Here is a 25895-nt window from a genome sequence, read left to right as displayed (position 1 = left end):
CCCTCAAAGATGGTGGCACCCAGTCCCCTCAGCCCTGCCAGGGAGCAGGCGCACAGCACAGCCCGGCCTGCCCCCAGGCAGGTCCGGCCATGCTTCACGCTTGCCTCCAGAATCCCCCAGTCCCCTCAGTCCCCCAGCCACCCAGGGCCAGCCCGAGGCACAGGCAAGCCTCCAATGGCAGCTGTCTAGCCTCAGATGGTGGCTGCCCAGCCACCCAGGGCCCCCCGAGGCTCAGGTAACCAGGGCCAGCTGAGGCTTGCACTGCCTGCAGTGGCAGCTGCAGAGGTGTGATGGGGGCATCACCTTCCCCTGATCACTGGGTCACCTCCCGCCCCTGAGGGCTCCCAGACTGTGAGAGGGGGCAGGCCAGGCTGAGGGACACCCCCTCCAGTGCACGAATTTTCATGCACCAGACCTCTAGTTTATAAAATAAAGATGTACTATTATTATTATTATTATTATTATTATTATTACTACTAGCGTAATTCTTTTTAAATATATTTTTATTGATTTCAGAGAGGAAGGGAGAGAGAGAGAGAGAGGTAGAAACATCAATGATGAAAGAGAATAATTGACTGGCTGCCTCTTGCATGCCCCCTACTGGGGATTGAGCTCACAGCCTGGGCATGTATCCTTGACTGGAATCAAACTTGGGACCCTTCAGTCCACAGGCCAATGCTCTATGCATTGAACCAAACTAGCAAAGGCACTAGTGTAATTCTTGGTGTGATTTAAGTTTTGCTCTCCTTCTCTAAAGTGGCAGAAACCATCCTTTGATGTACCGTTATGTCTAACCTGCAGTATAGTGTTTTGAACAAAATAGAGTCATAATGTTCACTCAATGAAAAAGTAAAAGCAATTTTATTCTTTAAACACCCCTCTGTGAAAAGGTTCAATATCCCCATATTTAAAATGAGAAAATTGTGCTTCTGAGATCTTGTGAAGTTGTCCAAGGAGAGCTAATCATGAAATGGTAGGACAAGGGTTCAAACTTAAGCCTCTAGTTGTCTCTTTGCTACATCCTATGATTTGAGAGTGGAGAGGCATTATTTGTTTTTAAAAAGCTTGAGTACCAGGATATTTTCCCCAATGTAAACTGCATGCTCTAGCAGCATACTTTTATTGAATGATGATTGACTCATAGAATAGTTTTCTTCATTGAAATGTCAATCAATTTTATTGGATGCTACCAAAGTCTTTGACGCTTCATTCAGGACCTCTAAGTAACAAGATAGAGGTAGGGCAAAAGAGAAATTAGTGCACCGAGGGAACAGGATTACATCTCTACCTTGAAGTTGTGAGTAGGAACGTGTAAGACCTAGAACCAGACTCCACTTGCTCTCCTGTCTCCAGAATTCCTGTGCCCAAAGCACAAAAGATCCTAACTTTAGCCTGAATATTCCTGTCCTAACAATCATCTGGAGACCTTAACAGGAGAGGCTATTTTCCAGGTCCTGTTATGCATCAGTTCAGAATGGTGGCTATACTCGTGGCAATTCCACTGTTTCCCAAGGAACCAATGCTAAGTGTTACTCTGTGGAAAGTGAGTACTGTTAAGTTGCATTTTCTACAGCTCTCCAGAGGAAACAGAGTTTAGACCCCCCCCCCCCCAAAAAAAAAAAAGCCATAAAGGTAAAATTTAAACATTAGACCATGTGTGTAGACAAGGTCACTCCCAGGGATTTACTTGGGTCCAGACTTATGTTCCCTTTGCAGGAGAAGGGCTCAGAGGGAAAGTGCTCCCTGCCTGCCTCAGTTGTCCTTTGAGCTGTATGCGCCTCTGATTGCTGGGGATATTCCTTTATAATCTCCCTCTACAGAGTTACAGGGCTGAGGATAGCTTATTCCAGTTCTTACCCACAGGTCTATCCATATAAACTTTTCCTGAAGAGAGCTTCATCACTCAACTTGCCCCATTCTTTTCCCAGAGTTTCTTTTTCTTTATTTAGATTCCCCCAAGAGCCTTTGATCCCCCCTCCCTCCCTCTAGTCACAATGCTGAATTAAGCTTTTTATAATATACTCTCTTGAGAAATAGACCAGAGATTCAGGGTACAGGTGCCTAACTAGGACACATGTCCTGTAAACAATGAGGAAGGAAGGAGTGTAGTGGAGCCAGGGCCCATAAAAACAGCCTCTAAAGCCTTTGGAAGGGCCAGTTTCGGTGCTTTCTCCAGGAGCCAGAAACAGCAGTTGTGCAAGCTTCTGAAAACGGTGAGTCTCAAGCTGGGATCAGGAAAATTATGATGAAGTTGATAATGATGAAGGTAGAAACTGGTATGTACAGAAAATTGAATTCTCAATAGGATGCGGTATAGATGACAAAACTGCCAAAATGCTTAAATACTGGTACGAGTATGATTGGCACAAAGTGACCTAAAGCTGTTATTTCATTCAGAGCTGAGGCTGAGTCATTCTGTGATAATAAAGGGTAGTGCACCCAGAACTTTTGTAGACTCAAAGACTCCCACCCACATCATGCCTAGGAGGTCAAGGCTCTGTGTCTGGTTGAGTCAGAATCTTCCTTTCTACACTAGTCCAAATTCATCTATGAGCCAAGGTGATCACTCTTTTTCTAGAGTTTGGATCTTCTGTTGTAAGTTTGGTTAATTCAGTACTTTTCTCATATTTCCAGACAGCCAGTATCTTATGGCAGAGACCATGCATTTTTCATTAGCGCTTAGAACAAGAAACCTCTACAACAGCACCTTTATGAATATTAGTCCATAGATAAAAATTGCTGGAATTTTAGCATTGAAATCAAAACAATGCTCAGATAGCCAGCAATCCTTCATTTCTCAGATCAGGAGACTTCGGTTTCACTGAGTAGAATACAGATAGAAAGAATAAAAATAGACACAGCTATTAAGAAATTTAAGAGAGACTCTAACACAAAGCAGAAATTATATTACTACCCAAAAGAATATATCTGTGCTATAGGAGATCTGAAAGGGATATTTCTTTCCTGTATCAGTTCAAAGACCATCAGTGATATTCTTAACTCCAGTCCTTCTCTGCTCCCTCAACTTTTCTTACACTAAATTCTGTAGTCCTCCCACCCTTCAAATACTTCCTTTCTTCTCCACTTGTATGGTCTTTGTTCAGACTGTAATCACTTCTCCTGTGGACTATTCATACCTTATGCATGATTAACCTTTGTCCTATAGCACATCAACTCTCTGTTTCAAATCTTCTGTGGTTCCTTATAGTGTACAAGACATCTACTGCTACCCGGTGGACCTCACATGGCTCAATGTTTGATCATTGTCTCCTGACACTCTGCTCTCCTACCTCCTTGCTCCAAAGAACTAGGATCTACCAGTGCCTACACCTCATCACTAATCATTACTAAACATTCATGTAGGTAGGCCTTTCTTCTCTTACCACTGTCCACAAGGATAGTTCTTTTCCCTCAGGTGAATGTTGCCTCTTTTTTCCTATTCTTCCCTGATGCTCCCAGCTTGCTATGTCTCTGGGTCTAACAGAACACAACAACATCTTAAACTCAAATGTCACTTATTTATTTCATAAATGAGAAAACTAGATACCATGAAGTTTAAATGGATATCAGGGTCATAGGAGAATTTTAAGAAGAAGATTTGAAATTATCTGAGGCCAACTTTTTAACCATAGCATATTGCTTTATTCATCTGTACTTCCATCCCTTTCTCACTGCTTTTTAGATTATCTTTATTAGAGCAACAACTATACTTCATTTTAAATGCTTTTTTTTTTCAATTTTCTTATATTAATTTCTCAGAAATGTTTTTCTAAATCCATGCTGTACGTGATTATGCTTAATATTAAGACCAGGTACAGAGAAGGCACTGACTATTTTCTGGTTGTTCAAGTAGATGGAGTCACTCTGAAGATTCAGAACTGAGGTTATTAGAAAGGAGAAGTCTTTTCAGAAAATGGGAGTATGCTGTCTATTCTTTCTGTATCTCTGATTCACACTGAGGGTCATTTTCCCAATCACATATGAAACTACAGGACAGATCTGATACATAATTGCCCCTACCACTGTTAGAACCCCAGAGCCCTACGTGTGTGTGTGTGTGTGTGTGTGTGTGTGTGTGTGTGTGTGTGTGTGTGTACTGTATTTGGAAAGTCTGGGATATTCAAAATTAAAATCCTTGGATCTTATGTTCTCTGACAGCTAGAGTCTGATATTTTTTCATTCACATTTCACTGTCCTAGAAGTGATTATCAGATGGGATGGGTGAGCAGTATCAGTAATCTCAACTATACTGATTATATGCCTCCTGGGCTCTCTTTTTTCTCCTGCCATGACTCCTGGTTTGTTTGTTTTTTCCTTTTCCTTTGCTGTTCAGCCCTTAATTATTACCCTTCTTAGCACTTGGCCACCCTGCTCTTTGTTTAGCAGTGAAGAAATAAGACAGTACCAACTGGATAAACAACTGGAATTAAAGCAGATACCAGGTAAGTAGATAGAACATAGATTCCATAGGCTAGGAATAGTGGATCCTTGTTCTAAGAAATCATATATAATTTTTAATATGTTTTATTGATTTCAGAGAGATAAATGGAGAGAAAGAGATAGAAATGTCACTGATGAGAAAGAATCATTGATCGGCTGCCTCCTGCACTGGTGACGAGCCCACAACCCAGGCATGTGCCCTGAAGTGTAATCAAACCATGACCTCCTGGTTCATGGGTCAGCACTCAACCACTGAGCAACACCAACCAGGCAATCAGACAATTTTTATTACCCGGTTAATGGATTCCTATGTAGGCTTATATGACTGTATCAACTCACAAGCTAGCTTCCATTCTGCCTTTGGTAAACATCTCAGTATACCCCTCAATACTAACTGTCACCAGAGTTGGGTCCTTCTGAAGGGCCTAAACCAAAGAAGACACTATTGCGCCTTTACAAAGAGACATAAAAGCGAATGTTCTAGCAAGAGAATGATAAATACTATGCCTTTAAACTAAAATCCTCTTCGGAACTGAAAAAAATTACTGTCTTTGGGTGGAGTCAAGGGCTGCTTTACCTCTAGCCCAATATTTCCTGATGAGTGAAAATATAGAATCCCGATATAGGGCTCTGTTCAGTTGTATGGAGTCAGATAACAGATCTCCCCATACAGAAATCTTTTCTACACTGAAGGAAGGAGGGCTTAGTTAAGTGATTGTTCTAGTTGAGTGTAAATCTTGTGTGGTGGCTGGAAGCATGAACACAAGAGTCAGATTTCCTGGTTCTTCACCACTTACTGGCTCTCTGATTTAGTTCAGACTACTCTGCTCGCTCTTTCATTATCTGTGAAATTAGTATAACAATATTAATTGCTCTTAAAATTTTTTAAAATGATAGTGAGATTGTGAATATAAACATTCTGCAAAATGCCTTTGAAAATTGAGTTAAATATCAGTGATGATGGATGAGGATGATGATTTAAAAACTATTGGGACAGGTTGAGAGCCTCAATGGCAATTGAGTTCTACTGCATCTTAGAGCATATACTTTCAATGGTAATATATTCTGTTCTCATTTTTAGGGACTCTGAATTTCTAGCTTGTACAGGATTTTTTTGCATGACATCACCCAGCAACTACTCCACTGTTCCAGTCTCTGAATTCCTCCTCATCTGCTTCCCTAACTACCAGAGCTGGCAGCACTGGCTGTCACTGCCCCTCAGTCTCCTCTTCCTTTTGGCCATGGGGGCCAACATCACCCTCCTGATCACCATTTGGCTGGAGGCTTCACTGCATGAACCCATGTACTACTTGCTCAGCCTCCTCTCTCTGCTGGACATGGTGCTTTGCCTCACCGTCATCCCCAAAGTCCTGGCCATCTTCTGGTTTGACCTCAGGTCCATCAGCTTCTCTGCCTGCTTCCTCCAGATGTTCATCATGAATTGCTTCCTTGCCATGGAGTCCTGCACATTCATGATCATGGCCTATGACCGCTATGTGGCCATCTGCCACCCACTACGGTACCCATCCATCATCACTGACCAATTTGTGGTTAGGGCTACCATGTTTGTTGTAGCCCGAAATGCCATGTTTTTTCTTCCTGTTCCAATCCTTTCTTCCCAACTCAGATACTGTGCAGAGAACATCATCAAGAACTGCATCTGCACTAACCTGTCTGTGTCCAAACTCTCCTGTGATGATATCACCTTCAACCAACTTTACCAGCTTGTGACAGCCTGGACCTTACTGGGCTCTGACCTCATCCTTATTGTTCTCTCCTACTCCTTCATCCTGAAAGCTGTGCTAAGGATCAAGGCTGAGGGTGCTGTGGCCAAGGCTTTGAGCACATGTGGTTCCCACTTCATCCTTATCCTGTTCTTCAGCACAGTCCTGCTGGTTCTGGTCATCACTAACCTGGCCAGGAAGAGAATCCCCCCAGATGTCCCCATCCTGCTCAACATCTTGCACCACCTGATTCCCCCAGCTCTGAACCCCATTGTTTATGGTGTGAGAACCAAGGAGATCAAGCAGGGAATCCTGAAGCTACTGAGGAGACTGTAAGAGGTAAAAGGGATCAGGTCCATCTTTGGAATTGTCAATGAAAGTCAGGAATTATTTTATTGTTAGAAAGGAAATGTCACTTATAGTCAGGGAATGAGTTCTGACTCTTCTTTTTCTTAATATCTCAGACAACAATAGAAACATTCCTCTGTGGATTTCTTTTTGCTTCAAAGGAAACCTCCCTTTCCTGGACTTTTTGATTACTTGGGGAATATCCTAGATCAAATTCTTAACCAAGGTCTTGCCAAGCCTTAGCAAAGTGGAGCTGGTTTAGAGTGATAGTGTTTGGCCATTCAAGAAACAAAGTTTATAGATTGACTTTTAAAAGATCTGTCTGTCCCCTGATTTGCAAAGAACATTGATTCCTGTCCTGTCTCCTGTTTCAATCTGACAGAGTCCTACATGGCTTGTGTTGTAAAGGGTTGACTGGTCAATGTGTAGATGCTTACCTCAGAACTTTGGCTTTTGGGGTTGAATGCTTTACCCTGAACATCCCTGACTCTCTTCTTTGGCAACTGTGGCGTGTCTTCTGCCTTCTCAGATCCTTTTAGACCCTGTAAAATTTTCCATCTGTACAACCTCTCTTTATTACTTATTGTTGTTTTGAAGAGTGAATAAACTAAGTACAAAAATTTTTGTTCAGTACCTTGAATGTATACACATTATATAATACATAGACATAAATGAGTTCTTCTGATTCTTCTTATTTTTCTCCTCCTCTTCTTCCATTACCTCCTTCTCGTCCTTATTTTTCTAATGACAGTGCTTTTCCTGTTGCCCTTGGAATAGGAGCAGATCATTATCTCACACCCTATTTACCTTACAGTGTAAGGTATCCATGATATTTAGTGTTTCTCCATCTCTAGAGTCATTTTTATTACTAGTTTATTTTCTTGAGAAATCTTTCAAACAATAGGGTGCTCCATATAACAGTCAATTTGATATATTCTACTCATATTCATTTCAGCTTAGGTGTGCCATAAGGCTTCCTACAAACATACCTTCTGGAGTTCCAAAAGACAGCCTCAAGTGATATGTGGCCATGATACCACATAGTACTCACATTCTTTGGGGCTATATGGCTTCCAGTGTCACTTGTCCCCCAAAATTTCTCCACATCCCATCCTGTGCTATGGAGGGAGCAAAACAGGCTCTGACACACTAGTCATGATAAAGCAATCTTCTTTCACCATGCTACACTTTCTGCATCTGTCTTAGTAAATTGTCTAATTGATTTATGGCCACATAGTGTATAGATGTTTGGTTGCTTTGCAACCCCTACCCAGAGCAGTTCAAAGGAATATTACTCTCAGTTTACCTCTAAAATAACCAAAAGAAATAAATGGATCCCACAATACTGCATTACATATTTTCTTCAGATCCCATGGAGTCTTTTCTTTAGTCCAATTTTTATTTTTAGGGTAGAAGAGCTTCTGACCTGGTGAAGGAAATATACATACAAGTCCAGGAAGTGCAGAGTCCTAAACAGGATGAACCCAAAGAGACCCACACCAAGACACATTATAATTAAGATGCCACAGATTAAAGACAAAGAGAGAATTTTAAAATCAGCAGAAAGCAGTTTTTTACCTGCAAAGGAGCTCCCATAAGACTGTCAGCTGATTTCTCAACAGAAATTTTGCAGATCAGAATGGATTGGAATGAATATTCAAGGTGATGAAAAGCAAGGACCTACAACTAAGATTACTGCACCCAGAAAAGCTATCATTTAGAATCTAAGACAGATAAAAAGTTTCCCAAACAAGAAAAAGCGAAAGGAATTCATTACCAACAAACCAGTGTTATAAGAAATGTTAAAGGGTTTTCTTTAGAATGGGAGTGAGATTAGTGCAATGGCTGAAAAAGGTGAGGGGATTAAGAAGTAAAAATTGGTAGTTACAGAATAGTCATGGGGATGTAAAGTTCAACATAGAGAATGTAGTCAATAATATTGTAATCCTATCCTATAAAATAAAGAGGTAATATGCAAATTGACCATGACTCCAACACACAAGATGGCTGCCCCCATATGGACACAAGATGGCCGCCACAAGATGGTCAGCAGGGGATGGCAGTTGGGAGGGACCAGGCCTGCAAGGGAGGGCAGTTGGGGGCCACCAGGCCAGCAAGGAAGAGCAGTTAGGGGCAACCAGGCCAGCAGGGGAGGGCAGTTAGGGGTGACCAGGCCTGCAGGAGAGGGCAGTTGGGGGCAACCAGGCCAGCAGGGGAAGGCAGTTGGGGGGACCAGGTGCAGGGGAGGGCAGTTGAGGGGGGGACCAAGCCAGCAGGGGAGGGCAGTTGGGGGGGACCAGTCCTGCAGGGGAGGGCAGTTGGGGGAGACCAGGCTGGCAGGGAAGAGCAGTTAAGGGTAACCAGGCCATCAGGGGAGGGCAGTTAGGGGTGACCAGGCTGGCAGGGGAGGGCAGTTGGGGGCGACCAGGCTGGCAAGGGAGGGCAGTTGGGGGCAACCAGGCCTGCAGTGGAGGACAGTTAGGGGTGACCAGGCTGGCAAGATAGGGCAGTTACGGGTGACCAGGCCAGCAGGGGAGGGCAGTTAGGGGCAATCGGGCTGGCAGGGTAGCAGTTAGGCATGGATCAGGCTGGCCAGGGAGTGGTTAGGGGTTGATCATGCTGGCAGGCAGAAGCGGTTAGGGGCAATCAGGCAGGCAGGCAAGCGAGCAGTTGGGAGCCAACAGTCCTGGATTGTGAGAGGGATGTCCCATATTGGAGAGGATGCAGGCTGGGCTGAGGGACACACACCCAACCCCACCCCCATGCACAAATTTCATGCACCAGGCCTCTAGAAACTATATATGGTGTCAGGTAGGTACTAGATTTATGAGGGTGATAACTTAGTAAGTTTTCTAATATCTAATCACTGGGTTGTACACCTGAAACTGATATAATAGTGTATGCCAACTCTAATTAAAAATATTATTTAAAGTCAAAACAAATAATAAATAAATAAATGTTTCACTTGTTCATTCCTGTTTCTAATTAAGCTACTGCACTGTAGATAATAAGGGAAAATAATCTATATTATAAAAACCCACTGGCCCTAATGCTGTAATGACCAAAGACTGGTGCAGGTGGGCGGGGCTGCTAGCACGGCGAGGCCACGCACTGGGCTTCTAGTGTTTCCATAACATGTTACACTTCATAGCCCATTCTTTGTACACTGGCCATAATGCAATAACCCCTGTTTAAGGATAATATTAGACCTTCATTTAAACATAAATTTTCTAAGAGTGTACTTAATATCTAAAATACATTTCTGTTTATCCTAAGTCTAGAAATAGATGTTTCATTGAAACATATACACTATTTTTGCAGCACCCCCCCTCCACCTCCCTGGCTTCTCTTAACTCTCTCCTGTTCTTCAATACTCTGATATTGAATTTTGTCTTCTGTGTTTTCTCTTTTCTTGCTGCTCTCTTCCCTCTTTTGCCCCATTATCCCCTGCCCCAAGGAGTGGCCTTATTCTCAAGGTTCAGATGCCTAAAATGCTCTTAGCTCTGTGGGCTACAGGTAGGGGAGGGACAGAGTTCAGCTTAGGGACTTGAAAATAGTCTCTGGAGTCTCTGAGGAACCAGATGGTGCAGTAAGCAGTCATAAGTAGCAGCAGTACAGTATAGCCTCCTCGAGCTAGTAGGTCTGCTGTGGAGCCAGGAAAGTCATAATGAGGCATGTAGCATTCCACATATACAATATAAGCTGGGAGTGGATAGGACTACTATACATCTGATGCTGCAGATTCATAAGCTACCAATTACCACAAATCTGGTGGGTCACTGCTTTCATATGGGAACACATTTTTCTAGTGTAAGCTGTACAGTACCCATTTTAAAAGCCAAGATTTTTGAGGTGAGTGTTCTTGAATTATATCTATACCTTTATTATTAACTAGAGGCCGGATGCATGAAATTCATGCAAGAGTATGCCTCCCTTCCCCCAGCTGCCAGCACCAGCTTCCCTCTGGCACCTGGGCTTCCCTCTGGCACCCAGGACCTGGGCTTCCCTCTGGCCATTGGCAGGCACCCGGGACCTAGGCTTCCCTCGCAGCCCTGGCTTCATCCAGAAGGTCATCTGGAAGGACAACTGGTCTAATTAGCATATTATCTTTTTATTATTATAGATTGTCTATGGCAACCGAAGACCAGGAGTCTATATTCTTTTTTTTTCCTATATGCTGCCATTTTTATTTCCCAAAACAGATTCTAAAATGTTGGGTATAGAGCAGATGATCAAAAATATTAGTGACTGATTTTTTTTCTTTATTGATTAAGGTATTTCATATGTGCCCTTATCTCCCCCACCACCCCCCCACACACACACACCACTGTGTCTATGTCCATTGGTTAGACTTATATGCATGCATACAAGTCCTTTGGTTGATCTCTCCCCCTTACTCCTACCCTCCCCTACCTTCCCTCTGAGGTTTGATGGTCTGTTCAATGCTTCTCTGTCTCTGGATCTGTTTTTGTTCATCAGTTTATGTTGTTCATGAGGAGTCTATATTCTTAACTGCAATTTGGCCACCCCTAGAGAAGATTACCCTAGAATTACCAGATGTGATAGGACAGTAATCCCAGCTGCATGATTACTCCCTCTTGGCTCTCTGGCTCATCCTGCCTTGTCTCCCAGTGTTCCTTCCTGCTTCTCTAGGTGGGATAGAATAGATTTTTCATTGCTCAAGCAACCATGCTCCCCAGAAGACTCCAAACTAGGTGTAGAATCAATTGTTTATTTGCGGTTTATTGATCCACTATAATCAACTGAAAACAAAGCAGATGAGTTCCTAGGAATAGATTTATTTCTTTAAGGTAACTGGAGTCTGACTACAGGTAAGTTTGTATGATCTTACTAACAGGATAGTTTTTATTTGGATTTATGTCTGAAAATATAGTTCTTTTCTAATTCTGATTCTACCTTTTGAACCTCATATCTTCGGCCACTCTTTGTTAACAAAATCTAGTTCCAATTCCCAAATATATCTTATGTAAAAGAATTATCTTCCTGTGAGCACATTTGGAAATATCTGGAAACTTTGGCATTCTTTACTGAATAGTGACATTGATTCTTTTTTAAAAAACTCCACTGGCTTAAGGTAGGAGTGGGAGAAGAGTAGTATCAAGTCTGAGTCAAGGAGGTCAGGGTTGCTGGAAAGTCCTAGGCTCTGGTACAGTCATCTGTGTCACCTAAACTGGGAGCACTTCATATGCCGATTATCTCTGTCCTTAAAAAGGTATTACCATCCTGAATTTGAAAGATCGCTTTGCTAAAAAATCTCTAAAGAAAACTTAATAGAGAGTATTGAACAAGAAAATTTAAAAAACTATAATTTTGAGCTGATTCAGATAGGACTAAATGAAAGGAATTACCTGAATAACCCAAGAGTCATAGATACCATGTGACTAACACCAAGAGCAAACTCATATAGTAAGCACAATCAAAAGAAAAATGTTTAGTTTTCCAAAAGTCCAGACCTGTACTGTCCATTAGACTAACCACTAGCCGCATGTGACTATTGAGCACTTCAACTGTGGATTGTCAGAACTGAGGTGTGTCAAATACACACCTAATTTTGAAGACGTAGTACAAAAATAAAAACAAAGAATATAAATTAGCTTTTTAACAGTTTTACATTGATTATATATTAAAGTGATAATATTTTGGATGTACTCAGTAAAACAACATATGTTATTAAAATTAATTTGCATGTTTCCATTTAATGTTTAAAATGTCTACTGGAAATTGAAAGTTTTGTATGTGGCTCGCATTGTATTTCTGTTGAAAGTGCTACTGCAGATTATATGGAAAGTGATAATATCTTAGGCAAAGCAGAAGAGCAAATTTGTTTTTTCCAACTTACAAATCTTCAAATATTCACAATTACTTATTGACTGTAAGGCTCTCACTTTCCCAGAAAATAAAGGGAAGCTGATTCTTTGGGAACACTGCCATTGTTGACAAAAAAAAACTTGTTAAGATTGGACTGCCTCAGAGCATTAAAAACAAATAGTGTCACTGGAGTATGGCAACCATATAAAGGTTATCTCATAAGTGTCTTGATTTTGTTCATAACCGCTTATGATATTCCAGGCCTTGAACCCATGAGATCCTATTTAGTCAAGTTAGGATTGTGACTGACTGAGAATCCATGATGGAATCAGATGAAGACAGCAGACGCTCTTATCCCTTACTCTTGGAATAGTCCTGTTGGACCAAAATCGATGACTTTTGAAATTTTTTGTTCTTATCTTGACTGCTTGCCCAGAACATTAGGAAACTTTTTAATGTCTTCTCTACAGTCCTGTACAAATGATAGTCCTAACTCTAATGAAGTCTTCAGATATTTTCCAGTGATGAACTAAGGCTTGATTTCTCCTTTGCCTATGATGTCCTGTCTTGGAGAAAGAACAGGGGCAGGCATATCTTTGGGGCAATGGCTTATCTGCTCTGCATAAGTGTTTTTGTTTATAGAGACAGGAAAGGTAATAAGAGTTGTATTTCAGACTTCATAGTCCCATGCATGACACGGCTTCACTACTGTGATTTTAGTAAAATGACTTTTATTGCCTTTGTTTCCTCATCTGCAAAATTGGAATAGCAATGGAATTATAAAAAGGATGATAATGTAATTTACCAATCAAGTTCAGAAACTATTAAGAGTGAAAAGAGGTATACATAGGGATTTCACCAGTCAAATAAGAAATATAGTCATCCTACTATCATTCTACTTACAGGATTTTTAATAATATTAATTGGTTTATATTTACCAAGGACTTAGATAGTACCAGACACTTAACTATGATTATTTTTCAATGGTTCTTTGGAATATTAATTCTTTTTCCATGGGTATTTATTATGTCTTACCTTTTCAAGGTTTTCTCACGTGTCAGTTGTGATCAGAATATTTTACATGGCATCACCCAGCAACTACTCCACTGCTCCAGTCTCTGAATTCCTCCTCATCTGCTTCCCTAACTACCAGAGTTGGCAGCACTGGCTGTCCCTGCCCCTCAGCCTCCTCTTCCTTTTGGCCATGGGGGCCAACACCACCCTCCTGATCACCATCCGGCTGGAGGCCTCTCTGCATGAGCCCATGTACTACTTGCTCAGCCTCCTCTCTCTGCTGGACATGGTGCTTTGCCTCACTGTCATCCCCAAAGTCCTGGCCATGTTCTGGTTTGACAACAAATCTATTAGTTTCTCTGGCTGCTTTCTCCAGATGTTCATCATGAATAGTTTCTTGACCATGGAGTCCTGCACATTCATGGTCATGGCCTATGACCGCTATGTGGCCATCTGCCACCCACTACGGTACCCATCCATCATCACTGACCAATTTGTGGCTAGGGCTGCCGTATTTGTTGTGGCCCGGAATGGCATTCTTACCATGCCTATCCCAATACTTTCTTCCCGACTCAGATACTGTGCAGAGAACATCATCAAGAACTGCATCTGCACTAACCTGTCTGTGTCCAAACTCTCCTGTGATGACATCACCTTCAACCGGCTCTACCAGTTTGTGACAGGCTGGACTTTACTAGGTTCTGACCTCATCCTTATTGTTCTCTCCTACGCCTTCATCCTGAAAGCTGTGCTAAGGATCAAGGCTGAGGGTGCTGCAACCAAGGCTTTGAGCACATGTGGTTCCCATTTTATCCTCATCCTGTTCTTCAGCACAGTCCTGCTGGTTCTGGTCATCACTAACCTGGCCAGGAAGAGAATCCCCCCAGATGTCCCCATCCTGCTCAACATCTTGCACCACCTGATTCCCCCAGCTCTGAACCCCATTGTTTATGGCGTGAGAACCAGGGAGATCAAGCAGGGAATCCAGAAATTGCTGAGGAGGCTGTAAGAACTAACATAAGTGAGATTTGACCTTGGAAGCAGAAACTGATAATGGGGAATAATTTCCATGATGCATAGAAAATGTAAATGATTACTGCAGAAATAAGTATGGATTTTTCTTTCTCTAATGTTTCATTTGATCATGGAGATATCTATATTTTGACTGCTGTTTTCTATTTCATTGACTGTTTTTGCATTCTGGAGTTACCTAGAAGTTTCTCCTGGCCTCACCTATGTGAAAGGGATTTGTCAAGCCATAATCACAGGAGCTTAATTAGAGTGCTATTGTTTTTAAATAAAGAATAAATGGTAGTCTAATCACTTTCAATGCCTCTCAATTTCCTCAATTACTTAATATTTAGATAGATATTAGATCCTTTGATTCTACCTGAGATCTAATATACAGATCAAATTGGTTTTGTACCATGAATGGCTCTCTTGTGAACATATAGAAAGTTCACTCCAGAACTTGAATTCTTATAGTTGAGTGAATGCCATGTGCCATCCATTGCCTCCTCTAGCCCTGCCAGATCCTGTTGATATATTTATCTAATGACACTTCTCTGTAGCATAAATTTCCTGTTCCTCTTTTCTTTTAAAAAAATTTTTAAATAAATTTTAGGATCACTCAGTTGTGTGTGAGAGGTTTTTTTGGTTTCAGATGTGCTTTACCAACTTCTGAATTCATATGATCCTACCTGAATTTTCCATCAGATTTTAGGCATGATCCATCCACACTCTATCCTACTTATCTTAGATATAATTAAATTGACTTCGCTTATTTTCATTCCTGTTGTGTCAATCATTATATTCTGTGCTTTTGCCAACATAGTTTTTATGGCATCCAGATCTTTGGATTAGTGGGTTATTTGAATAAGGATATGTCTGTTTTACTCTTTGCAGTTCCCTTCCTGACCATGCCCTGAAAATGTTGGAGGCTCAGATATTGATCCAATATTTCCTGAGATTAATTTACATTGGTAACTAGGCCCCTTTTTAGACACTGAGAATTTCATATATGAGAATCATTTGAAAATATCCTCTAATGTAGCTAATCTACAAAGAAGTTAGCCATTCCTGGGGGCTTATAACATCATTTTTATGGCATTCTCTTTTATAAAAGTAATAGCTTTGCTCTTCTCTGTTTTACAATTCTAAAGACTGATCCTAACCAAAATACAAAACACTCTTCTTAAACCCTCTTCTATTCACACATATCTCAGTTGGTCCTAGCTCATTATTTTTAGATTATGTACTCAACGATTTTTTCTTAAAGTCTATGCAGAAGTATCTTTTTCTACAAAAAAAACCAATGACAACAACTTTATTTGACAAACTATGTTCATTCTACAAGTCTCGATTTAAACTCTACCTATTCCAAAATCCCTTCCTTTATTCACTCCAATGGAATGAATCTATATGGAACTATGTATAAATTTCTTTCTGATACTAGTTTATAAATTCCTCTGAGTCTGCGGAGGAGTTTCATTCGTCTTCTTAACTTTACATACTTAAGAGTTGTGAATACAATAATTTATATATTGTAGTTTTTATTTAATAAAAGTGAATAATTCATATGTGTGTAACTTATTTCTTATTTCCCCTGAAAACTTCTTTAAGGAAAGGATCAAGTTGTTAATATATTGTATACCACAAAGCATCTTACAAGAAGTATTATGTAAGTCACACTTCAATGCAGTTTTATATATCATAGAACCTAAGATTGCTTATCTTGGAATGAGATAACAAAGACTTTTATTGAAATCCCAGGTATACCAATTTGGCCACTGGTTGGATGTGTAACTTTTGACTCACCAATCTAGCTCTAGTTTTCTCATTAAATAAGAATGATGCCCAATCATCATAAAGTACTTATTTTAAATACAATATTTCTAGGATGCAGCTAACATGCAAGTTGAGGTCATTCCATAAGTATAATGACATTTGTCTTCTGAAAGGATCTCTTAGATACATCCTCCAAGTCCCTGAGTGATATTCTTTGCTATGACACATAATATATCTGTTTACATAACTCTCAGACATCTGAAGAGAAACTATAAGCTGATCAACTCTCTTTCACTTCACCTTAGTTTAGATGCAGAAATCTCTCCTTGTATATTGGAAATGTGTATGTGCCTGCAGGGAGGCCAGAGCTCCTGGGAGCAGGATTCCCAAACCAATTCTTCATGTTTCCAGCCACAGGAGAGTGGCTTTCATAGAGTCAGCATCTTCATAAAGTTGTCCAGTTGCTAAAGCCACAATAGAAGGCCAGTGAGAAGTTAAGGAGTCACACATTCCTGGAAGCAGTTGAATGATCAAACTGCTACTTGGAGCACTTTCTCTGTAAGTCTTTTGAGAATAGTACAGTGGAAAGTGAATCGTAAGTGAGACTTTAACTTTGGTCTTCTACTTAATTCTTTGTTTATTTTAGAGAATGTTATTGCACCTTCATATATGAGTTTGTAAAAAGACCTTGAAAATCACTGATATAAAAAAAAAAAAGCATGAGCCCATTAGAGCACGGGTCAGCTGAGCTCACAGTAGGTAAGCTCTAGTCTGTCTCCAGCAGAACAGTTGACCAGCAAGTATTCTTACTTTGAGCAATAGAGATATATTGTGAGTGTCTGGACTTGTGACAACTGTCACAAAGAAAAATGAATGAAACCTTGTCCTTGACCGTAATGAGCTTTGGTCTTCCGAGGAGAGGTGGTTAAGAACTATGGATCTAGTCAGAGAGATAAAACTATAAAAAAGGAACCTACAAACTTCCCAGAGAGTCCATGTGAGGAAGATCACTTTTAAATTGGGACACTAGAGATTGGCCAGACTGTGCTTAAATAGCTACAGATCATGGGAGAAGAACCAATTGGATGTCTGAATCTGAGCAGAGCTGTGGCCAGACCTGCTAAAATGTGGCAGCAGCCTTGAATTAGGGTCAATTTAAATCAGTGGTTAGGTTAGTTGTCACGGTTGGGTGTAGCTCTGTCATTCTCAAAGTATTATTCCTGGAAAAGCAATATCACCATTACTGGGAATTTGTTAGAAGGGCAAAATTTTGGGCTTCCCCCTCAAATGTATGTACAAAATTGGAAACTGGGGGTTGTGTTCAGCAATCTGTGTTTCAACAAGAAATCTGGGTGATTTGATGCATACTCGCATTTGAGAACTAGTGGTCTAGATAAAAGAAAATCATGGTGAGAAGACCATACTATATATTTGAGAAAAAAATAAAGTAACTCTAAACCTTGATTAGGACATTTTTTGTGCGTCCAGGGGTGCCCTGATAAGATGTCCAAAACATCCATCTGTAAGAGATGACCTTTCCACTGCTTCAGAGGAGAGCACAGCAGAACCTGGCAACTTCTTCACCAGCAGGATCCTGGATGGTTAAGGAGATACTCAAAGAGAACTAAAGCTGCTGTCTGTGTAGCATCATATGCGGAGGCATGTTTAAGGATTCCTTCAGTTCTTCCCTTGTCCTCGATCCTTCACTTCCTGATTTTTCCTCCTTTTCCATAGAATTGCAGAGGAGGTTTTACTTTCTTTGGCAGTTACTTACCAAATGTATATACAAATACAAATCAGAGACTGCATAGGTATCTTTTGTATTTATTGTTCTATCACAAGGTTACATTTTTTTCATCACTAAATTATTTTTTATTTGATTCTGCTTTGTTCAGCTTTTTACTGAGTGTTAAGCAAAGGTGCTGAAAGTTTATAATAGAGTAAGATATGGAGATGCTAAATTAAATTATTCAAGGGTGTCGTGATACTTTCAAAAATCTGTCAGTCCGTGTATCCGAACTATACTTATTGAATGCCTATTATGTCTCCAGGCACATTGTGTTTTCCTCTGTGCTATAATATAAAGATAAGATTCTATTGCTGGCAGATGGAGCACAGACTTTTTGGAAAACCATTAGGAAACATCAATGAGTATAGGAAACTTTTATCAATATTTGATGGCCACATGATCAGAGAAACAATGCAGAGAGGAGGCATCTATGTATGTAAAAAAAGAATAATAATTAAAAAACATTTGTAAGAAGTCTAATTCTTGGTACAGGTAGAATATGACAAGCAGAAGTTAGTTATTTGAGGGCAAGAGAGTTGATTCTATAAGAAAGATAAGACATATACAAAAACACAAAGATGAGATCAGGAAAAGTATGTTCAATAGGTGCCTGAGTCTATGTGGGTGAAATAGGAACATACTTGAAGGGAGTTATTCTTTACTCATAAAAGTTATGAATACTAAGAAAAAATTTTAATATGGGGTGATTTGATACAATTTACATTGTAGAGAGATTTTATGCCAATAGAATTGTGAAGAATCTTTACAGCCTAGAATGGAGGCAAATAGATAAGATAAGAGATTTTTAATGAAACAGTCAAACCCTAAATTCATGTGTGTTTTCTTTCATCCAGTTCCAGGTCCACCTGCCAGTCATGGTAGTATCTCTCAACAGCACAGGAACCCAGGTGACTGAATTCCTGATGATCTGCCTTCCAGGAATGCAGGACACACAGCACTGGCTATCTGTAGCCTTGGCTCCCCTCCTGGTTTTGGCGCTAGGTGCCAATTTTGTGTTATTACTTGCCATTTGGCAGGAGGCATCTCTACATGAGCCCATGTACTACCTGCTTGCCATCCTCTCCCTGCTGGATGTCATCCTCTGCCTCACAGTCATCCCCAAGGTCAGTGCCTCCCTGAATTCACTCTCAGGCAGCCATTCTACTTTATTGGTTTGTTTGTTTTTTCCTGCTGCAAATCCACTTACACCTGAATAAAAATACTCAATGAATAGCCTGCACCGTTACATTTGGTCTATCTAAGCTAAGATATGCCACCTCTCATTCTCCAGGTCCCTATTTTTCTAAGGCTTTACTCTTCCCCAAATTACAGGCCCTTTCTCAATGTCTGAATCAGTGATTTTCCAACTTCTGCCTTTCTTTTTACTTCCAGGGTGATTCTCCTTGACTGTGAATGACCCCACCCTTACATCCAAAGCCTCTAGAATTTACTTTCTAAGATGAGACTGGTTGTATGCATATGTCATTTACTGATATAGGAAACATAGTTGGAAGAGTATTCTAATGAAAATGTAGAGGTTGGGGTGTTTAAATATAAATATTGGATTACTGGGCTTAATGTCTTGTGATACATTAGATGGGCAGATGTGTCAGCTGGAGTTTGGGTAAAAACTATAAAGATCAAAAGAAGACAGGCTATAAATAAACATTTTTATTTTTTTAAATATATTCCATTGATTTTTTTACAGGGAGGAAGAGAGAGGGATAGAGAGTTAGAAACATCGATGAGAGAGAAACATTGATCAGCTGCCTCGTGCACACCTCCCACTGGGGATGTGCCCGCAACCAAGGTACATGCCCCTGACTGGAATCGAACCTGGGACCTTTCTGTCCTCAGACTAATGCTCTATCCACTGAGCCAAACTGTTTAAGGCTAAATAAACATTTTAAATAAAAATTGTGCTCTATAGATGGAGGGAAATGGTTGTAAATCAGACTCTGGAGATTTGGATACACAAAGAGGGTACTTGAAAACAGGATTCTGTCCCAGAGGGATTATAGGGCTGTTGCTTGGGGATATGGAAGGTTGAAGCCATCTGAGTGTTTTCCATGTTAGGTACCTTAGAGTGGGAATGGATGCACAGTTTTTGAGAATGATGATTCTGGCAGGTCCTGCTCATCTTCTGGTTCAACATGAAGCCCATCAGCTTTGCTGGCTGCTTCCTGCAGATGTTCATCATGAATACATTTCTTCCCATGGAGTCCTCCACCTTTCTGGTCATGGCCTATGACCGCTATGTGGCCATCTGCCACCCACTTCGCTACCCATCCCTCATCACTGAACAGTTTGTCATTAATGCAGCAATTTTCATTGTCTTGCGAAATTTTCTGGCCACACTGCCCACACCTGTTCTGGCTGCCAGGCTCAACTACTGTGCCAGCAATGTGGTGGAGAACTGTATCTGTGCCAACATCTCTGTGGCAAAGCTTTCCTGTGGGGATATTTACCTAAATAAACTTTACCAGTTTGTGAGTGTCTGGTGCCTACTGGGTTCTGATCTGGTACTCATCTTACTATCCTACTGCTTCATCCTGAGGGCTGTGATGCGTCTGCAGTCAAGAGGTACAGCCACCAAAGCCTTGAGTACTTGTGGTTCCCACCTCATTCTTATACTATTCTTCTATACACTGCTGCTAGTATTCATCTTCACAAACAAGGCAGGAAAGAAGGTGCCCTCAGAGGTACCCATTCTTCTCAATGTCTTGCATCACCTTATCCCACCAGCCCTGAACCCCATTGTTTATGGAGTACGAACCCAGGAGATCAAGCAAGGAATTATCAAACTACTGAACTACCACTATTGAGAGGTGAGAGTCAAAGATCAGGGATTATGGAATTTGGGGCATATATTAGTAATTATTTCATCTGAATTCCATAAGAAACAATATGGAATCCATGCTGCTATCCTCATCTTGAACTGAAACCTTTCTCAACCACTATTACAATATTTACCCTCACTGCCTCAATGGGATATTCTTCAGCCATATAAAAGAAGAAAATCTTGCCACTTGCAACAATACTGATAGACCCTGTGGGCATTTTGTTAAGTAAATTAAGTCAGGGAAAGACAAATACTGTATGATCTCACTTACATGTAGAATCTAAAAAGCAAAACAAAAGAAAACAAAATGTGAGCTCACAGATACAGAGAACAGATTGCATTGATGGTTGCCAGAGGCAGGGGGTAGGAGGTGGGCAAAATGGGAAAGGGGGTCAAAAGATACTAACTTTGAATTTTTAAAAAATTAGACATGAGATTGTAATGCACAGCATGGTGACTATAGTTAATAGTACTGTATTACATATATCATAGTTGTTAATAACGTAGATCTTAAAAGTTTTCATCATAAGAAAAACAATTGTAACCATATGTGATGATGGATGTTAACTAGTCTTATTATGGTGAATATTTGACAACATATATAATTATCTAATCATTATGTTGTACACCTGAAACTAAAATAATTTTACATGTCAATTATAACTCAATAAAAACATAAGGATATGAATACATTATGGTGTTACCAAATATTTAGTCAATAGAAAGAAAACTTAAAATCCCTAAAGGACCAGGCTGAATTTGCCTCACCCCACCCTGCTCTATCCCAGATCTTTGAATCCCTGGTAAAGTATATCAAGAAAGGTAATTGTTTTAGCTCTCCTTTAGTTACAGCTACCCCAGCAATATTCACTGTCCATTTGGCTCAGATCTGCCTCCAGTGGCATCCAGCCTAGGAGTAATGCAAATGCAATTATGCAGTCAAGCAATATTTAAAGAGAATGCTTTAGTGTTGAGCATCATTCCAATGAAACCCAAAATATAACATCTCTGTGTTGTATCATTCCCTCTCTAGTAACATTATGATGATAGGGTCTGGTTTTAAACCCCAAACTCTTCTTTTGTCAGTCTCTAGTTTGTAGGATTGAGTCCCTGCTTTGGTTCTGACCTGAGTTCTCATTCTATTATTCTACATTAACCTCCATGTCTCTGCTAGTTCTAAGATGATAGTCATCTCTTTGCCATGGCCCTGGAACTCTGTCTTTGCCTCCCCATGACTGTTTCCCACCCACCACAGGAATATCCACTACTTCTTGGACTTCTGTTTGTTCTTGACTTGGGCCTCTGTACTTATTGCTCCATCTGGTTGGAAAGTGTTACCCTGTATGTTCAAATGATTAACTTCTCAGCATTAACATTTCAATTCAAAAATTACCTCTGTACAGAGTATGTTCCCAAAATTACACCCAAAATGACCTTCTTCTGCTATTTCAGATCTTTCAAACACATTATGCCATCTCTTCTTCTTTCTTTCTTTCTTTCTTTATTTATTTAATAATTACATTTCCCTTAAATCTAATTCACCTTAAAAGGTACCTGGATTGCAAGCAGCTTGTCTTTTTTGCTCATGATCTTATCCTCAGTTCCTAGATCCTGACATATCTGGCACATATCAGGTGTTGAATATATATTAGATGTATTGGTTCAAAAAAAAATTGGTTCCAAAATTTAGTGTGCCGGCCACTGCCACACCCTGTGATCATACTGAAATATATTCTTAGGTCAATCTCCAGTGTCGGTTGGAATGTCCTTTAAGATATCTGCTTGATGCACTTAACAGTGATAGGAGACAAGTCTTTGACATGCATAAAGCTAATCAATAAGAACTTTGAGCTTCTAATCTTTCACCCTCTTTTCCAATATTTTATATTCTGTATTCTCATTATTTTCATGCAAAGAAATCAGAATTCACCCTAATTCTCTGGTTTCCTTTTCTCTTTGTGGTTGAGCAGACACAAATCAGAGAGATTTCATTTATTATTGTGGTCATTTATTAAACATTTTAAACCAATTAACTTGCTTTTTCTTTTCTTTTTTAATCCTCACCTGAGAATATGTTTTTATTGATTTTAGAGAGAGAGAGAAGAACATCAATGTGAGAGAAACATCCATTGGTTGCCTTTCATATAAGCTCTGACTGGGAATCAAACCAGAAACCTTTTAGTGTATGGGACAATGCTGCAATCAATTGAGTCACTGGCCAGGGATAACTTGCTTTTCCTGTCCATATTCCTGAGTTTTACATCAATATCTGAGGAAAATATTAATTCATGTAATATGTTGTGAATGGAATACAGCCACTGTTGTTCTTTATTGTGTTTTTCACATAGAAAAAGGGCATAAAATGTATAAGTAAGCCAGAATTTCTGTTCCCACATTTTAAAAATTAGTATACAAACAATGCATATATTTTACTAATACAAAAAAAATTAAAAGTTCTCTCAGCTCTGACAAGTCATTTCATATAAGTTTCATTCTGCCATCTTATTTTTTAAAAAATCTGTGTTTGTTTTGAAATAAGTTGATGTGAATCACTATTAAACCTCATAATTTTTAGATTATTGATCAAAAGATGCTGATAAATACCATTTAGAAGTTGCAAACATTATATATTTTATAGTAGCAGTTAATTAAATTTGCTTTAGAAGTATATCATATGTTCATTTTGAGAATCCTCATTGATATTTAGTTAGAAATATGTTGAATTAAGAACTTCTGAAATAGTATGGTTTGCAAGAGTGAGGTTTTACTTGGCTATACTGGTCTGTATCATAGAGAATGTATTGTACAAATGGAATTTGAACATAATAGTACCTGAAATTACTGTTTATTGTTAGGATGATGTAAATGCATTTTCATTTTCAAACAGATAATAATAGGAGTCCAATGTTTATGTAAATGAAGACCATCAGAAGAAGTTCAAGATTGATTTATTTTCATTACTGGATGGAGGATTAAAGAAATTGACAAAGCATAGAACACTGTACCTTAAACATATCAGTGGTTTATCTAATATTTTAACTCAAGTTAAATGGCCTAGACTTTGGGAACTATACTGATAGTAGACTTTGACACATTTTCTTTTGGGGGTCAGAAGGCAGGAACCCATAATTTGGGGTGTAGCAAGACTTCCCATGAATGGAATTGATATTTCCCACATCAATAATCCTCAGAAACATTTAAATGTTTGAGTCTTCATCTTGTCAATCCTAAAGACAAGATGAAGACTCAAATAGTATGACTTAGTTTTTTCAGAGGGAAATGCTTTGTCTATTGGAGCCTTCTGGCTATTGGACCAAGGAGTAAACATACCTGGGCAGGTGAATACAGGCTGGGATCTATACATTATGTGAATGTATAAATGATCTTTCAGGTATGTTTGTGAACAAAATCATAAATTATAGTATTTGGAAATTAACCTTGATACAATGTTCAAATTTCCCATTTAGTTTCACCAGTTATGAGAGAATGTGGGAAGTATCTACACCTGTGTTTAAAGGGAAAAAGTATGGTTTAGATCGAAAGACAGACACATATCAAAAGTAAATGGATGGAAAAGATATTTCATGAAGATGGAAACAAAACAAACAAAGCTGTGGTAGCAATACTTATACCAGACAAAATAGACTTTAAAACAAAGGCTATACCAAGAGACAAAGAAGGACTCAGCCAGCAATTCCACTTCTAGAAATTAATCCAAAGAAACCCAAAACACTAATTTGAAAAGACATATGCATCCACATGCTCACTGCAGCATTATTTACAATAGCCAAGATGTGGAAGCAACATTAGTGTCCATCAATAGATGAATGGATAAAGAAGTGGTGCATATATACAAGGAATATGACTCAGCCATAGAAAAGAATGAAATGTTTCCATTGGCAGCAACATGAATAGACCTAGAGAGCATTATGCTATGTGAAATAAGTCAGACATAGAAAGACAAATACCATATGATTTCACTTATGTGTGGAATCTAAAAAAAACAGAAAAGAAAAGTTAGCATGCACTGGCCAGTGTTTCTCAGTTGATTGGAGTAATATCCCATTCACTGAAAGATCGTAGTTCGATTTCTGGTCAGGGCACAAATGGGAGACAACCAATAAATGTTTCTCTCTCACATTGACCTTTCTCTCTCTCTTTCCCTATCCTTTCCTATTTCTCTAAAATACATTTTAAAAAATAAACAAACGAAACAGAAACAAGCTCATAGATACAGAGAACATTTTGATGGTTGAGAGTTGGGAGGCAGGTGGGTTGAGGGATGGGTGAAAAAGGGAAAGGGATTCAGAAGTACAAGTTGGCAGTTACAAAATAGTGACAGGGATGTAAAGTACAGTCAATCATATTATAACTAGAGGCCCGGTGCACGAAATTCGTGCACAGAGGGGGGTTGTCCCTCAGCCCAGCCTGTACCCTCTCCAATATGGGACCCCACGAAGGATGTCCAACTGCCCATTTAGGCCCGATCCCGGTGGGCAGTCGGATCCCTAAACGGGTAGTCGGACATCCCTCTCACAATCCAGGACTGCTGGCTCCCAACTGCTTGTCTGCCTGCCTGCCTTCCTGATTGCCCCTAACCGCTTCTGCCTGCCAGCCTGATCACCCCCTAACCACTCTGCTGCCAGCCTGTTTGCCCCCAACTTCCCTCCTCTGCCGGCCTGGTCACCCCTAACTGCCCTCCCCTGCAGGGTTGATCACCTCCAACTGCCCTCCCTTGCAGGTTTGGTCCCTCTCAACTGCCCTCCCTTGCAGGCCTGGTGCCTCCCACCTGGCCTCTCCTGCTGGCCATCTTGTGGTGGCCATCTTGTGTCCACATGGGGGCAGGATCTTTGACCACATGGAGGCAGCTATATTGTGTGTTGCAGTGATGACCAATCTGCATATGACTCTTTTATTAGATAGGATAGGGGCCTGGTACAGGGGTGGGGGCCAGCTGGTTTGCCCTGAAGGGCGGCCCGGATCAGGTGGGGGTTCCCTTGGGGCATGGGGCGGCCTGATCGAGGGGCCTGTGGTGGTTTGCAGGCAGGCCACGCCCCTGGCAACGCAAGCGGAGGCACTGGTATCTGGAATTTATTTTCCTTCTACAATTGAAACTTTGTAG

The 25895-nt window shown here is 40.2% G+C and overlaps 3 protein-coding genes across 3 annotated transcripts; all 3 read left to right on the top strand.

The window, feature by feature from the left end:
- Positions 1 to 5558: 5558 nt before the first annotated feature.
- On the top strand, positions 5559 to 6500 carry LOC307109598 (olfactory receptor 56A4-like; the record flags this gene model as incomplete). The annotated part of the gene is made up of 1 exon (XM_079788411.1): positions 5559 to 6500. The coding sequence occupies one exon, from the start codon at positions 5559 to 5561 to the stop codon at positions 6498 to 6500; it is 942 nt and encodes a 313-aa protein (XP_079644537.1).
- Positions 6501 to 13416: 6916 nt separating this feature from the next.
- On the top strand, positions 13417 to 14364 carry LOC307109633 (olfactory receptor 56A4-like; the record flags this gene model as incomplete). The annotated part of the gene is made up of 1 exon (XM_079788452.1): positions 13417 to 14364. Exon 1 carries the CDS (start codon positions 13423 to 13425, stop codon positions 14362 to 14364), a length of 942 nt encoding a protein of 313 aa, XP_079644578.1. The 5' UTR covers positions 13417 to 13422.
- A 4442-nt stretch (positions 14365 to 18806) lies between these two features.
- Positions 18807 to 20756, top strand: LOC307110099 (olfactory receptor 56A4-like; the record flags this gene model as incomplete). The annotated part of the gene is made up of 2 exons (XM_079789146.1): positions 18807 to 19055; positions 20061 to 20756. 2 exons carry the CDS (start codon positions 18807 to 18809, stop codon positions 20754 to 20756), a joined length of 945 nt encoding a protein of 314 aa, XP_079645272.1.
- Positions 20757 to 25895: the final 5139 nt, after the last annotated feature.

This window comes from Cnephaeus nilssonii (genome assembly GCF_951640355.1).
Source record: "Cnephaeus nilssonii genome assembly, chromosome: 13".
NCBI classification, from domain to species: Eukaryota; Metazoa; Chordata; class Mammalia; order Chiroptera; family Vespertilionidae; genus Cnephaeus; species Cnephaeus nilssonii.
Note: the sequence above shows the minus strand (reverse complement) of the source record. Positions and strands in the feature narration are given on the sequence as shown.